The sequence below is a fragment of the Physcomitrium patens genome, chromosome 16 (assembly GCF_059467195.1).
Source record: "Physcomitrium patens ecotype Gransden chromosome 16, ASM5946719v1, whole genome shotgun sequence".
In the NCBI taxonomy this organism is placed as follows: domain Eukaryota; kingdom Viridiplantae; phylum Streptophyta; class Bryopsida; order Funariales; family Funariaceae; genus Physcomitrium; species Physcomitrium patens.
Window position 1 is genome coordinate 9,376,435 of NC_143425.1, and position 14,466 is coordinate 9,390,900.

General features: G+C 42.4%; 2 protein-coding genes and 1 pseudogene across 4 annotated transcripts; 1 reads left to right on the plus strand and 2 right to left on the minus strand.

The window, feature by feature from the left end:
* Window positions 1–34: 34 nt before the first annotated feature.
* Window positions 35–4,161, minus strand: LOC112293699 (phosphoglucan phosphatase DSP4, amyloplastic). 2 transcript variants are annotated; one of them, XM_024543425.3, is made up of 13 exons: window positions 3,174–4,161; window positions 2,840–2,969; window positions 2,476–2,569; window positions 2,277–2,353; window positions 2,080–2,156; window positions 1,882–1,962; window positions 1,627–1,762; window positions 1,403–1,462; window positions 1,163–1,219; window positions 899–991; window positions 704–763; window positions 481–588; window positions 35–281 (listed from the first exon to the last, which is right to left on the minus strand). In XM_024543425.3, the coding sequence occupies exons 1-13, from the start codon at window positions 3,248–3,250 to the stop codon at window positions 144–146; spliced, it is 1,188 nt and encodes a 395-aa protein (XP_024399193.1). In that variant the 5' UTR covers window positions 3,251–4,161; the 3' UTR covers window positions 35–143. The 2 variants fall into 2 exon arrangements, with proteins under 2 accessions (XP_024399193.1, XP_024399194.1); XM_024543426.3 differs by having other exon boundaries at window positions 914–991; window positions 3,174–3,737.
* A 33-nt stretch (window positions 4,162–4,194) lies between these two features.
* Window positions 4,195–6,775, minus strand: LOC112293585 (chromophore lyase CRL, chloroplastic; annotated as a pseudogene).
* Window positions 6,776–7,542: 767 nt separating this feature from the next.
* Window positions 7,543–13,859, plus strand: LOC112293697 (uncharacterized). 2 transcript variants are annotated; one of them, XM_024543423.3, is made up of 12 exons: window positions 7,543–8,818; window positions 9,189–9,314; window positions 9,540–9,667; window positions 9,805–9,945; window positions 10,382–10,468; window positions 10,634–10,787; window positions 11,029–11,088; window positions 11,190–11,618; window positions 11,825–12,120; window positions 12,475–12,604; window positions 12,867–13,239; window positions 13,440–13,859. In XM_024543423.3, the coding sequence occupies exons 1-12, from the start codon at window positions 8,081–8,083 to the stop codon at window positions 13,559–13,561; spliced, it is 2,784 nt and encodes a 927-aa protein (XP_024399191.1). In that variant the 5' UTR covers window positions 7,543–8,080; the 3' UTR covers window positions 13,562–13,859. The 2 variants fall into 2 exon arrangements, with proteins under 2 accessions (XP_024399191.1, XP_024399192.1); XM_024543424.3 differs by having other exon boundaries at window positions 7,565–8,818; window positions 9,825–9,945.
* The last annotated feature ends 607 nt before the right edge of the window (window positions 13,860–14,466 follow it).

Sequence of the window (14,466 nt, forward strand, 5' to 3'; positions counted from 1 at the left end):
CACCTCGAAAAACACTAGTGGGCACTGATGGGACTGTCCCGAAATAATATGATGTTTTCCAAAACAGTTATAAAATTTTACAGTTCCTATGTTATGGACTTGCCATGTAATTATGAACTACAACATAAGACTTGTGGGCTCGCTCACCATTTTCCGGTAATTGCAATCTCTTCCAGCTTTGCACGAATTTTGATGCGTTCTTCGGCAGTAAGATCAGCATCTTCCTGCATCAATCGCTCCCGCAATGTTCTGGTCGTCACATTCTGTCCACTGTCCGTTACCTGCAGTCAACATGGAGTAAGAAGAAGTGAGTGATATGGTCCTAATTTGTCAAGAACAGAAGATGTGGTCCATGTGTATCATATACACATTGGTATAGATCTTCTAATCTTCCTAACTGTCTAGATAGCTCCACGACCTGCAACCTGCTCTGAAATAAACGTTCAATCCAAAAAGAAATGGATTGGTACAGCTCATCACCTCGAGAACGTTGTTCACTTGGCCTTCTCTGTTCGGGTGAGACATGGGAGATTCAGAGTTCGTCATCCAAACGCCGTCTACGACATACTTGTACTCGTATCTTCCAACCTGTGTGTTAAGAAGAATCAGGGTGATCTTAGGTATTTGTTGAGAGTTTAAGGGGATGCCAGATAAATGCTTAGAATAAAACAAAATCATGCGGTCACATGTTATGAAAGCTTACCGGCACCTCCCGCCTTAGCACCCATTGGTTTTCATTTTGCCGATATTCCAATGGAAGTTTCTGCAAAAGAAAGAAGCGTATGTGAGAGCAAACTAGTGAACGAGCAATAGTGCTTCTCAGCGGCAGTTTTTCAACCAACCAATTCAGCACGTACAATCTCGACAAGTATTTCCGATCTACAACAGAAAAGTATACCTGGCCCCAACCTACATCGAGACCTGCGATCTCCACGTGTTTAGGTCCACTCCACCAGCGAAGCTCAACAACTTGTTTTTCTCCATCCGTCAACTAATCAGACAAACGAAATCCAGTCAGCAGTAATTCAAGAGATATAAAACCATGCCATTCAAGAGCCTGGAACCTCTATCGAAAAGTAAATAACCCAATAATGACACAGGTAGAGATGAGAATTGCAATCCCAGCTCACATACAACTAGGTGGAGGGTGTGGAAAAATAACCAGATCCGCAGTAGCAGCTCTAATTGAGTCGAGCTTTGGATGGCAACGCCTCACTTTCTGAGTTCATTTACGAATAAGAGAAGGTCAGTTGAATTAAGAAAGAGCTTCACTTCAGTAAACAGATCATCACGACAGAATAGACAGACACGATCAACCCTCTCAAGGATTTTCATGTTAATACCACTTTTTGAAAGTGCATTGAACAGATACTAAGATAAACAGTATCTGAGATTAGTTTACCTGTAGAAGGACATTTGCTTCTTTGAGTGATAATCCACGTAGCCAATACATGTAAGCAAGCTGCACATCATTGTAATAGAATTCAGAACGAAGGTGCTAGTGAAACAAGTTCCAGAAACACATTCCAGTCACAAAGACGAGTACAAAGGCCAAAAGTATTTCTACATAAAAATAAAGAAGTAAATAAGATTACACAATTATAATTCGAGGAAGGTTATCCTAACCGCAACACCAGGGGCCCGCCCAAGCCCAGCAGTGCAATGCACGTAAGCGGTCTTCCCCTTATTCGCTTCAATTGCCTGGTGCAGTTTGGCCACGGCTACTGGTAACCGCATCCGCAAATCGTACGGGTCGAAGTCTCTGTTCAACATTTTCAGCCAGAGTCTAGATTAGAAAGCACTCATATCCCTCCGTTAGATTGCAATCAAAGTTAGCATAATCACGACAATTAGCGACTAGATGAGAAGGCCACTAACTACCTTATCTCGCATCGATAGTGCGTGATCCCATCAAGTTCATTCACACGACGTTGGATGGCTGAAAGATCTACTCCAAAGTATCTAAGGTTTCATTAAGGATGGCATGCCTGGTCACAACCCAATAAAAACCCCCAAAAGAGATAGAAACCTAATATCCAACTAGATTCTCGTGTAGCGAATATGTATTCTCAAGGATACGCAAGATCGGGATCCTGTTGCAGACAGAATACGACTCCAACATCTGCATTCTGCAGCTTGTCTGCGTCTGCAGGAGTCTGAGTAAACACTAACTTCATGAGCATACGAATAAATCTTCAGAATTGCAAAAGCAGCTTAATAAAAACAGGTATATAATATTAAGTGTTCGGTTGTCAAAGTGCATATAAGGAACTGACCTGAAGACACGAGCCCACAATGAGGTCTGGCAATACATGGGCGTAATTCATCCCAAGCTCATGCCTGTACTCCAGTGCTACATCCACACGTATCAGGCGTCAGCACTGTCAGTGTCTTAAAAATGAGTAAATTGTACTCGGGATCCAATTAACATTAAATTGATTACAGCATGGAGGATAAGAGGGTGATGTAGCTTACATGTGCCCATGGCTTGCTGCATGGTTGCACTGTACTCTTCAGTTTTCTCCTCTACATTTTCCTCTGTCTTTGCTCCCGCGTCTGTAGATTGCATCTACAAACATCATTTGACAGAACGGAGACGCCAATTTCAGATCATGACTTCGAAGGGATATTAGGTTTCCAAGTTGACATTAGAATTCGGCGCCAACCAAAACGACAAACATTCGCAACGAGATTGCCAAGAGTTTGGAAGAAAAGATGCTATTCAAAAGAACTGGGCTACTCCCTTTGCCTACATGTTGCATCAATCCACATTCTGACCATTTGACAACCCCTAGCACTCGTAGACTGAAGAAGAACCCGTAAATGATTTTCAAAATACCTGCGGAGCAACACATTGGCGTGGATGGACTGAACCCCTTTTTCTCAGATTCGCCCATTGAGTAGACGTGCATAACGGTTTCGCAAAGGACACTTGGAGGCTCTTTCCAGCACCTGAAGACCGACTTATGCTGATACTCGATGAACACAAAACATCGCGGTGGACGTCAGAAGAATTCCTCCAATTCAAACTCAAACAAAAACCGGACACTATCTCATCACAAACTTCATCACGTTCACAAGAGAAACCATGAACTGACTGTGTCACTAAGAGATACCAAGGCGATCGCGCACATGCAACCTTCAAAGGCATTGCCCTCTGTCTGTGCGCTCACCTAGAAGAAGAGACGTAGAAGTACTCTCGCAAGTGCGCCTTGGAGCTCAGCATTCCTGAGGGCGCCGCCATAGCCATCTGTCTTCGTTGGAAATTCTCTTTGGCGCAACAATCTGCGGTTGCACCAGGCCGAGAGAAACTGTTTGGGGGACAGAGCGTAACAGAGACCCAGAAACAACACACTGTGAAAGCACAAGGATTCGGTTTCGATCGCGAAATTTTTGTTGGAGAGTGAGGAATTTGTCGAAGGATATCCCTGGAAAAGATAATTCTACGGACGCGAGAGCTCCCAGAAAATATCTTTCGGAAATATACTGGTGCTAGTTCGGGTTACACCAATTAGCTTTGGCAAAACGATCTCCCCACTCCGCTCTATTGACTCGTCCACTAACGTGTACTTCGTGTAAATGTAAGGAAAAGTCGAAAACTACTTCCCACATGACAATTTCCACTGCTAATGTGAACCCATGCAGTGTTCTCAGTTTAAAAATCATACTTCGGCTCAAGCAGACCGACCAACCAACACATCCACAGCTTTCGTTTTTTCGGTCGCATAGAACGTTCAAGATTAGCTCAAATGGGTTGATTCGCGGAAGTTAAAGGTGATGAAACTGGGACCACAGGGCTTTCACGACAAACGATGTGACTATTTTCTAGGGGGCCAATCTCTCTTCCATGGGAGGAGATATGACAGATTTAAGAGGGTATCGCCCTTCCCAAGGATTAACTGTCCACCAGAATGACCACCGCAGGTCTATTATTCAAGCCTGTCATCCCTTCAAACGATTCTTTCCATAGACGGTTTGGCGCAGCGAGCAGTGCTCCATCCTACACTGTCTGGCGAAGAACGAAGTAAGTACCAATAGTGGTCTACAAGTAATAAGTGAAGTTTTTTTTTACTACACTCGATATGATCTCTAAATGCACAAATTGGAGTAGTGGACTTGCCAACAATGAAAATCGGATTCAAGAAATATGGAAATCTTCGAAGTTTCGTGATAAAAACGCTGTCACAAGTGGAATTTAGATTGGAACAGGTGAGCAATTGAGATTCATTTCATGTACAAGATCAACGCGGGGTGTCACATATACAACTTCGCTCAAGCCAATAGCTTAAGGATATACTTAATCCTCGGTCTGAGTGGGAAAGGCTCCGATTTCTGTTTTCTTTGAACTGAAAGACTTGGGGAAATCCGACTGCGTGAGTGAGCTGTTATTGATTGATGAAGTGATGGGTTTGAATTCATAAGGTCCTTGCTTCACTCCCCAAACCTACAGAATTGCGAGGTATAGGCAAAAATGAGTACAACTTCCAACAGTAAATTAGACTAATAATTTTCACTGGTAATATTGAAAATGCACTCAAGACAATGTGATTTTAGAGGATGATATTACTTGATTGCCATCGTCATCATAAGCACGGTCCCAGCGATGAATTTCCCCGTTTTTGTAAAAGGCGAGCTCCGACGTGCACTTGGACGCTCCATTCTACAGAAGATCGAGACAACACCCATAGTAAACAGCTGTCTAATTTGTTCTACTAAAACAAAACCCTCCTCCTGTCAGTGTAAAACTTGTCTTTAGGAATGTCGAATGCAAATCAATGAGCACCAAGACACATTACTTAGTACTACCTTCTTTTACTTTCAATGCTACATTTGCGAAGTGACAGTTGTCATGATTACAAAAAGATTTATAACAAGTAAGAAAAAAATCACAGAAACGTATACATACCCAAGAACTTGGATAGCCCCCTGGTGGAGTTGACCCCTCATATAGGCAACGTTGTCATCGTTCACAGGCAGAAAGATAGACGGTGTTGAGATGCTCCCCTATGTCCTGCAACTCACATGTGAACATTAAGCCATCTACTTCGTTTCTAATGTAAATAACCAGCCAAACTTAGTGACAAAGGTGTAATTTGGGGAAATAAAAAGAACTAGGAGAGTAAGGAAGTCGCCGCAAAATACACTGTGAACTGTCGTCAATATTACCTGCAAGAACGTGAAGCTTCCATAAAAAGCATTATAAACAGATGTTCATAACTGCCGCAAATTTTTAGATCATAATACTAAAGAAATCCAAAATAACAAAAGCGAGGATGGAAGCCAAAAGAACCTTTACCTGGAGCACTTCATCAGGTTGAGGCCTCTGGTTTTTAGGACGATCACAAAAGTTACGATATTCCTCAATATCCCGAACAGCATGGGAACTGACCTGTACTCTCGATACAAATGCATAATGCAAAGTGGTCAGAAGCCACAGAACAATTCAACCAACAGCACCCAACATGTCACCACTACAAGAGAAGAGATTAACCGGAAAACAAGGGGCTAAGTAAGGCAGAGAACTGACCTCAACGTCACACTTCATCTCCTTCGAGCAGGGCTTTACACTGTAGAATCTCTGGGAAAAGGAAAAGGAAGGAGAAAAACAAAGCAAGCCGCCCAAAACAATAATCAGACGTCTAAAATCATAATATACCCTTCTTTAATGAGCATATCTCAGAAAGCTCAAAACTTGGGCAAGCAAACAATCCAAATTGACGTCGCCCAATTTCTAACGAGCGAGAATCCATATACCTGGCGATACGGCCTCTCTGGGGTTCTCCAAAACGCCTGCGGTGATCGTAAGACAATTCCACGGCTGTCAATGCCTCGATAACTCACTGGAGAGTCAAACAGTATTGCAAGATGACAGACAGAAAGATATGCTAATTCAACTCCTAAAGATATTGATCGGAATTAGAGCCTGCTACCTGCTCAAAGTACCCAACTCGTCCTCCATCTGCTAATAGGGTGGCTGGGCAAGCGAGTAAGCTGATGTCATAATAGAAGCCGATCGGTTTTCATTACGTCAAAGTCGTCATCCGCAAGCTCACGTGAGTGAAATAAGAAGAAATACTCAACTACGAGAAAAATGATTGTCACAGTTGAACACAACCTCCTACATAGAACAATTTCTGATACTTTATAAGAAGTGCTGCACGATGCCTGAGATTGAAATATGTCATTGGATCTCGACCTGCTTGCTCCCTCGAAAACTGCAATAGAAGGTCGCAGTATGATAAGAACTAGTCCCACTCCACCGAACTCATGAGCACAAAGGCAACCACTGGACGACTAACTACCAAATTGCAGCGTAACCGATCCAAAACTTACAAGGGTCCAACGCTCTTTCCTCTCATTGACAATTTTGTGCAATTGATCAAATTCAAAATTCAAACGCATGAGCTGCATCACACCTTCTCACCGCTGAGTGACTGAGCCACCATGCGGGCATGATCCCAACGAGTTTTGCTCTTGGTCAAAGAAGAAAAGCTCCTCCGACCAGGCACCCAACCTTGATTACCAATCCTCGCAACAATCTCGCGCCCCCACCACCACTGTTATCTCCACCGCTCCCCCTCCCATTGGCATTGTAGCTCTCGGCTGAATTGTAGCCGTTGCCTAAACTGAAGCTTCCGGCAACATCATCGGCACCCGCCACACTGGGCGAGCCTTCTACCAATTCTCTAAACGCAAGCGGAGACGCATCGAAGCTCCCTGAACTGCTTCGTGACTTGTGCATTGGGGTAGTAGGCAACGAAAACGAAGGCTCCATTTCTTCCCTTCACATGGCCTTCCAGACTCCGTCCACGAAAAATTCGTTCAAGGAACCAACAAGGATTCCCCTCCCAAAAATTCTTCACAAGCGTCGATCTCTCTAGCACTTGCAATCCAATGCGTAACCCTACTCTCCCAAACATGCTGTTGAGTTCAAATCCTACATCACACCCCTACTCTTCTAGCAAGCTTCCCAAGGCAGTGAGCCACTAAGTAATCACCCCCACTCTACAACTTCTAATTACTTATCCTCGGCATAAAAGGACACAGAAGCAAAAGGTTAGAACCATTATCACGAATGATCGAGTCAAAAAAGTCTGAAATTCCAAAACAATGATCTACGCTTGCTGTGCTTAACGATGAACCAACAGTGGATTTGTGACTAAAACCCAAGCAGCCTATTCCGATTCAAACTCTGTAATCCCCACATGCTCGTTCAAAACTGTCGCCCATTTGCTCACAATTGCCCACCGCTTCCAGTCATCTGATTGATTCACAGGCTTCCGACAATGCAACAATTCTGCTGCTGATTTGAACAAAGTGCCCTAATTAAGAGGGAAGAAGTGTGCAATTCCGTGTCTACCGAAGTTGGATTCGCTCCGGCAAGGGCCTCATCCAATGATAACGCCGCTTTAACCCAAAGTGACCAGGCTTGACAGGATCTTTTGGATGGAGAGGGTTCCGTTACTAATCCTTTTACCGTGAAAGCCAAAAATGAAGGAAGGCCTGTGACCACCTCTCTTGAAGAGGATAAGCCCATTTTGCGAATCATTCCCAGCTCGTGGTTTATGCTTTCTGTTAGGCCCGCAATGGTCAGTGATCCAATTTAGGAAGACCGTCAAAATTTCGTGTGTTGCTTGTTGCTTGGAGATTTCAGTATTAGAGATGTAGGGTAATGTTGTTGGAGCTGTGATGACGAGGTTTCGTTTCAGTGGATGCCGCTGCAGGTCTTCATTTCCACTGTTGAAATGCTTCAAAATTGTCAGACTGTGGGTTTAATCAGGGCGTATAGTTTTATCAACCGATAGGCAACGTTGTGCTGAATTGGACGGTTAGGCATCATTCCGAAGCGTTTAATTTTTGCCGCAGAATTTGGAGAATTTTTGGACGTCGATGAATGCAGAGACTTGGAATAGTTTCTGAAGTGCCTTGTTATCAGAAGGACATTGCACAGTTTCTATAAAAAAATTGCTATTCTCGCGTGAATGTTTCACTCACGCGCTGGCGGGTGTTTTCTGTGATTGTTAGCGAGTCTCCAAATTTGGAGAAATTTTAGAAGGCTCCATTGTCATTGTGGAGCACCATGGGGTATTCCCTTACCCCTCTCCCTTCGTATGGATGGGACAATCTCATCATCCCATGTAGTGAGGCGTCTAGCTCAAAACAACCGCAGCTATTTTGCTGGGTCCATTCCATTAGGGAATCTACAGGTGACCTCCGTTTTAAATCCTTAGAATGTAATGCATTCTCTTCACGAGGCTCTTGTAGGTCTAAACTTTATGACAAGAATTTTTGCAGTTTAAATCATAGCACCCTAAACCCTTGTAGAAAACTTTCTTCACGGTTGCGAGCCTGGCCCAATGTCAGCTCCTCCGCTGTTATGGTATCTGGTTTTACGACATTGGCGAGCACATCAGAGCCGCTGTCTGGTTCAGCAAGAAATTCCGCGCGCGGCAACATTCTCTTACATGATGCTCCTGAAGAGCTACCGTCGGCTAGTGTCCCATTAGAGGGAGACCCTGGCAAGGTCTTCATAGGCAATTTGCCGTACCACGTGAAAAGGGCAGATGTGAAGGAATTCTTCTCGCAATGTGGGCCTGTGCGAGACATAATTTTCATACGAAGCCATACTGATCCAGAGAAGAATAAGGGGTTTTGTTTTTTGTTTTTTGGCGGCCCGGATCCGAATGCTGCTGCTAGCCGGGCTGCGGAACTGGATGGTGCCAACTTCTTTGGGAAACCGATGCGCGTGAAGATTGACGATGGGCGTTGGGAACGTGATCGGCGTGAACAGCGCGAGCGTTGGATCGAGTCAGGCGCGGTATGCTGAATCGTTCCTATCTTCGTCGTATTGTTCAATTCAGAACTTCTTATTCACAAATTTGGCGCTTGACGCTTAACACATGTTGACGCTATATGACGTTTTTATTATTCACATGTTATAAATATTCGACTGGTTTCATGTTGAAATTTGTCAAGCAATTTTGATGCATGAGAGGCCAGGTTTTGCATTTTGATCGCTGATATGATGTTCTAGTTGCACTGAACAGTCCTGACGGTTTTCAAAGGCATGGTTGTGATTTTCAGTAATAAACCATTTAAATCGCACACTCAATACTGAGAGGAAAGACTAGAATGTCATAGGCGATACATATGCATCTCCTTCAAACAGATTGTGATCCTTGTGACAGGAAAGAGAGCCACGTTCAGATTGGCATGTAGAGAGAGAAAAAGCGTCTAAAGGATTTAGAAATTTAGTTGAAGATCACCCCAAAGACGCGCGGAAGGTAGTGGATGCGTTCAAGAGAATTAAAAAGGTTGGGACAGTAACCCTCATCTGCTGTTTCATGTCATAGCCGGCCACTTATTTGTGATGCGCACACACATCGTGCTTGAATTAGGAAATAAAACACAGCACATGTCTTTTGACTCAGCTTCTGATGAATTTAAGCTGGACCACCTTTCAATGTTAACTGCCAGTAATACTTAAATATAAAACAATTTATAGCCCTAAACTGAATAACTGTTGAATAATTATGCAGCCAAAGCAACGCGATCATACACTGCTAGTAAATTACTATGGAAAGCGTGGTGATAAGCATAGTGCTCGGGCTGCGTTTGAGAGTATGCGTGCTGCAGGCATTGAACCAAACGTCCATTCTTACACCAAGTAAGCCCTAGATCATAACTTTTGGACTGTGAAGGGTTTTCATAATGTATTGGGTAAATATTCCGCGTATGATGAATTGCATAGTAGGATCCTATTTTTTCCTTGTCATAATAATTCAGGAATTTATAGAAAAACAGTTTGATACATGCATACGCAGTGGCGCAAGATTTACGAGGAGCAATTGCTTGTGTTGAGGAGATGGAAGCTGAGGGTGTTTCTCCAAATGCAGCCACTTATAGTGTGATCATTTCAGGCTATGGAAGATTAGGAGATGTCGAGTATGTATCTCCGCCTCTTAACACCAATTTTAACAGTGTATTTATTTCTGCAGTTTAGCTGATGCATGTCTCGTAAACCTTTATGTATTTCTTCATTCTACTTCAACTGTTGGGGTAATATTTTATCTGACTTCCTAGTCAGGATTCTACGTGAGGCATCTTACGCTGTACATTGAGCTATCAATTCACCCACAGCACCTACCATGATTACTGTGTCTTCATATCTGCGTGTGCATCAGTTTTAGTTGTTAGATTTTCTTATTTATTTTGAAATTGGGATCTCGTTGGTATGCACAAATAGTTTCAACAATTGTGCTGTCGTCGTTTTGTAGTTGTAATTTTTTCTACTCCTCTATGTTCAGAAAGGTATGGCTTCTCACCCAAACAGGTTTTGTTCAAAGCATTCTTGCATTTACGAACTTTTTGTATGTTGAAGAGCTGCGGAGAGGTGGTTCCAAAGAGCACTGAGCGAGAACTGGCATCATAATGATGTTATTTACAACAACATTATCCATGCTTACTGGTAAGATTTTAGACAAAGTTCATTCTAAATTCATTCTGTGCCTTCTCTCATTACCCTGGCAATTAGTCATTGTTCACATCATTGAAATTGGATATGCTTGTCATGTATGCTGTGCATCCTACAAGGCACACATCATGATACATCAATCTTTCTGGGGAAGTACAGCAAAGCAGGCAATATGGAGCGGGCGGAAGCCATAATGACAGCTATGGAGGAACAGGGGCTGGAGGCAACACTTGGTCTTTACAATATGTTGATGGATGGCTACGTTCATTGTCGTGCTGTAGACAAGTGCTTGAATGTCTTTCGGAGGTTGAAGGCAAGAACCGTAATCCTTTGTGTCTCTTCCACCACGGGCACAACTGAAATTGGAAAACTAGTACATAAGTATTGTTCACTGTCTTATTGAATTTGGCATTCTTTCTTGTTCACATTACTTTATTCACAGGGTTTTCTTACGCTATCTATGATATAGTCCTAAGAGTTGTCATGATTAATTCATATTTAGCACAAGAAAAGTTAGAAATCTCGTGCTGATATTGTCTTCGATCTATTTACAGGAAACAGGTCTTTCCCCAACTGTCGTCAGCTATGGTTGTCTCATAAACCTATACTCGAAGGTACATTCTTTCCCATGCTGAATCCTCTAGCACTTCGTGGTAGTGTAATTCATATGGTTGATATGCTTCATTTGCTTTTGCCAACCAATCGGATTCTGCAGCTCGGGAAGATGGACAAAGCGCTGCAGATCAGCAACGAAATGGAAGATCAAGGAATCAAGCACAATCGCAAGACTTATTCAATGATTATTGATGGATATGTACAGCTGGGTGACACTGCAAATGCGTTTTCTGTCTTCGAAGACATGTCCAATGCAGGCATTAAACCTGATGGGATCACTTATAACATTCTAATGAATGCCTTCTGCAAAAATGGTCAAATGAATCGAGCTTTAGAACTGCTGGCTCGCATGGAAAGTGGGGATTGCCCACCCACACTTCGAACATACACTATAATTATTGACGGCTTCATGAAAATTGGGGATTTACGAATGGCATTTGAAACAGTTCGGGATATGAAGATGGCCGGTTTTCGTCCAAGCGCGGCTACTTACAATGTTATCATGCATGGTCTTGCCCAAGCTGGCCAGGTCTGTCATTGCCTTATCTTTGGAGCCAAATCACAAATTGTTTTACATGAAATCTGCCCTGCGCGGACACAAGATTTTTTTAATTCAGTCTCAACTAAATGAGGAAATTGATTTCTGGTTTGAGGTTGGTGAATAAAAAAGAATAAGCGCATCATTGTGAGCATAGGAGTTGATACTAATTTGAAGATGGATGTTATGCAACTCAGATGGACAGGGCTGCTTCTATCATCGATGAAATGGTGGTTGCTGGTGTTCATCCGAATGAACGCAGCTACACAACTCTTATAGAGGGGTATGCCTGCATAGGAGATATGGGATTAGCTTTCAAGTATTTCAACCGCATCAAAGAAGTGGGGTTGAAGCCGGATGTTATTGCGTACGCTTCTCTTCTGAAGGCTTGCTGTAAAGCTGGACGCATGCAGAGTACACTTGCAATTACAGCAGAGATGGCGGCTGCAGGAGTTCCCATGAACAATTACATCTACAACATTCTTCTTGATGGGTATACGATATTCCATTTGACTGTATTCTGTCTGCTTAGTGTCTTCGTCATGCCATGTGATGATATCAGTTCATCTGTTTGAAAATCATTTTTTTAGTCTTTGTTCAGTGTTGACAGCCTCGTCACGATCAGGGTTGTCGTTTCTGAAGAAATGATTAATTTATCGAGCATGCAGTACAGAATTCTTTAACAATACAGGAAGATTGTGTCTGTAACAAGTATACATTCAAGTCGGTTCAATTTCAGCCATGCTAACGTCGGTGTGTATCACTGAGATGACTGTTATTTGTTTGATGGGTAGTTCATTGTGAACCTTGCCAGTAGTTGGTTCTCACAGCTATTGGATGGCTACAGATGGGCTCAGAGAGGAGACATGTGGGAGGCATCGGACATCATGCAAAAAATGCGTCATGAGGGCTTAACACCTGACATTCACTCATATACATCCTTTATTAATGCATGTTGCAAAGCGGGAGACATGCTGGTATTGCCTCAAAACTTTGGATCTTTGGTTTACTCTTAACCAATAGAGATGTACTAACATTGATTATATTGGGCGTAGTTGCAGTTTGATCCCACTAGTACGGTCTACAGGGACTATCTTTTTGTGATATATTCATGATTAGTATCGCTTTATTCAGAGACTACTCAAATTACTGATCTGGAGAACGTAATGCAACCTTGAAATCACGAGTAATTGGATGGAAGAAATTCTGGATCAACATATGAGTGGGTTTTGTGCGCAGAAAGCAACGGAAACTATTGAGCAGATGAAGCAACAAGGTGTGCAACCCAATCTGCAGGCTTACACCACTCTTATACATGGATGGGCATCCGCATCATATCCTGAGAAAGCCTTGATATGCTACGATGAAATGAAATCTGCTGGCATGATACCTGACAAACCTCTTTACCACTGTATTATGACTTCCCTTCTCTCGAGGGCAGCAGTTGCCCGTGAGACGGTGTTTGATGGTGTATTAAGAGTAACGTCTGAAATGGTCGACCAAGGTATATGCGTTGATTTTGCGACTGCCAAACACTGGCAGAGATTTTTGATTAAGGCTGAGAGACAGTCTGGTGATCTGACAAGAGCTGTGGAGCGCATATTTCCAGCAGGTGCAGATTATCACATCCTACTTCAATGCTTTTCCTTTTAAATGTTCTTGAAGACACTAAGTGCAGGATGCATACAGGTCGCACTTTGTTATTCTTAACAAATACATTCAATTTAGCAGATGTATTTGATCGCACTTGGCCCTCGTACTAAGCAAGTATTGTCTGTTTTATTACCTTGACAACCTCAATTGGTGCTACAGATTGGAAAGCGGCAGTAGAAGAAGCCAAACGAGCAGCACAGGAAGCAAATGACAATGACTTAATGGATTATTCTGACGTAGAGGATGAGTTTCACGACGAGTGGGAAACTGAGGAAGATTGAGAATAGGTAGCTTCCTTGTCATGCATTTGGCACATTATCTATTGTCAATTTGCAAAATTGGCTCATAAGGCAGAATCGACTTTACAACTACCAACTCACTAGACTTGACTCTGTCTCATCTTGCAACATTCTAGTCGAGTGTGGCAATTTCGGATCTATTTGTAATCAAGTACAATAGACTGGATGGGATTTAGTGGAGATGAAGGATAAGGATCGCCCCACCCAGAACTCTCGATACCTGAACTTGAAAAAAGTACATGATCGAATATGGAAACCAAGTGCTGAGGCATTTGTGGAATTCTTAGGTGGTGGAGCTTGGAATACATGGATGATCAGATGTGTATCTTATCCATCTCATTGCGCTTCTAGTTTCTGCTTTTGTTGTTAAATAACATGTTGATTGTAATTGAGGTATCTAAATTTGTTCCTAAATGCATGTACTGACGTTCAACCGAGGAGTATGTGCTATATTTGGTTACAATAATTTCAAGTGCTGTCTGAAACTCAATTACTCCTAATAAAACTATTATCAGTAAATGCATGAACAAAAGAGGTTTTTAAAAGTATCTAATTATTCATTTTTTGTATTGAATTATGAAAGGTTAGTAATTGTAGTTAAAAAAAGATTTTTTACGTTTCAGAACAAATGTTGTGTTCTCACCCTTGTATTCAAATGGAGTAGAGCCTTTTAGGTATTGCAGTATGACTGTAATTTGAGGAACTGCAAAGGTGTTTTCTAAAGATTCAAATAATTTTTAAACAAAATACACACCAAATAGAGAAGGCCCAAGTTGAGTATTGTGCTGTACATTCTTCTGCAGGAACAATAGTGAATTAATGTCTAGCAAATTCATACTACAAACAATTGTGTGGATTCAATGCTAAGAATATTTTTACCAAATATG

What these genes read in the sequence shown, in the direction of transcription:
- LOC112293699 (XM_024543425.3), bottom strand. Translation starts at nt 3,250, where the DNA reads ATGGCTATGGCGGCGCCCTCAGGAATGCTGAGCTCCAAGGCGCACTTG. An exon ending in TGCTAAGGCGGGAGGTGCCG is followed by an intron (nt 589 to 703) that starts GTAAGCTTTCAT and finishes CTTAACACACAG; the next exon opens with GTTGGAAGATACGAGTACAA. An exon ending in AAGTGAACAACGTTCTCGAG is followed by an intron (nt 282 to 480) that starts GTGATGAGCTGT and finishes TGTTGACTGCAG; the next exon opens with GTAACGGACAGTGGACAGAA.
- LOC112293697 (XM_024543423.3), top strand. Translation starts at nt 8,081, where the DNA reads ATGGGGTATTCCCTTACCCCTCTCCCTTCGTATGGATGGGACAATCTC. An exon ending in TACAACATTCTTCTTGATGG is followed by an intron (nt 12,121 to 12,474) that starts GTATACGATATT and finishes GGATGGCTACAG; the next exon opens with ATGGGCTCAGAGAGGAGACA. An exon ending in GGAGCGCATATTTCCAGCAG is followed by an intron (nt 13,240 to 13,439) that starts GTGCAGATTATC and finishes TTGGTGCTACAG; the next exon opens with ATTGGAAAGCGGCAGTAGAA.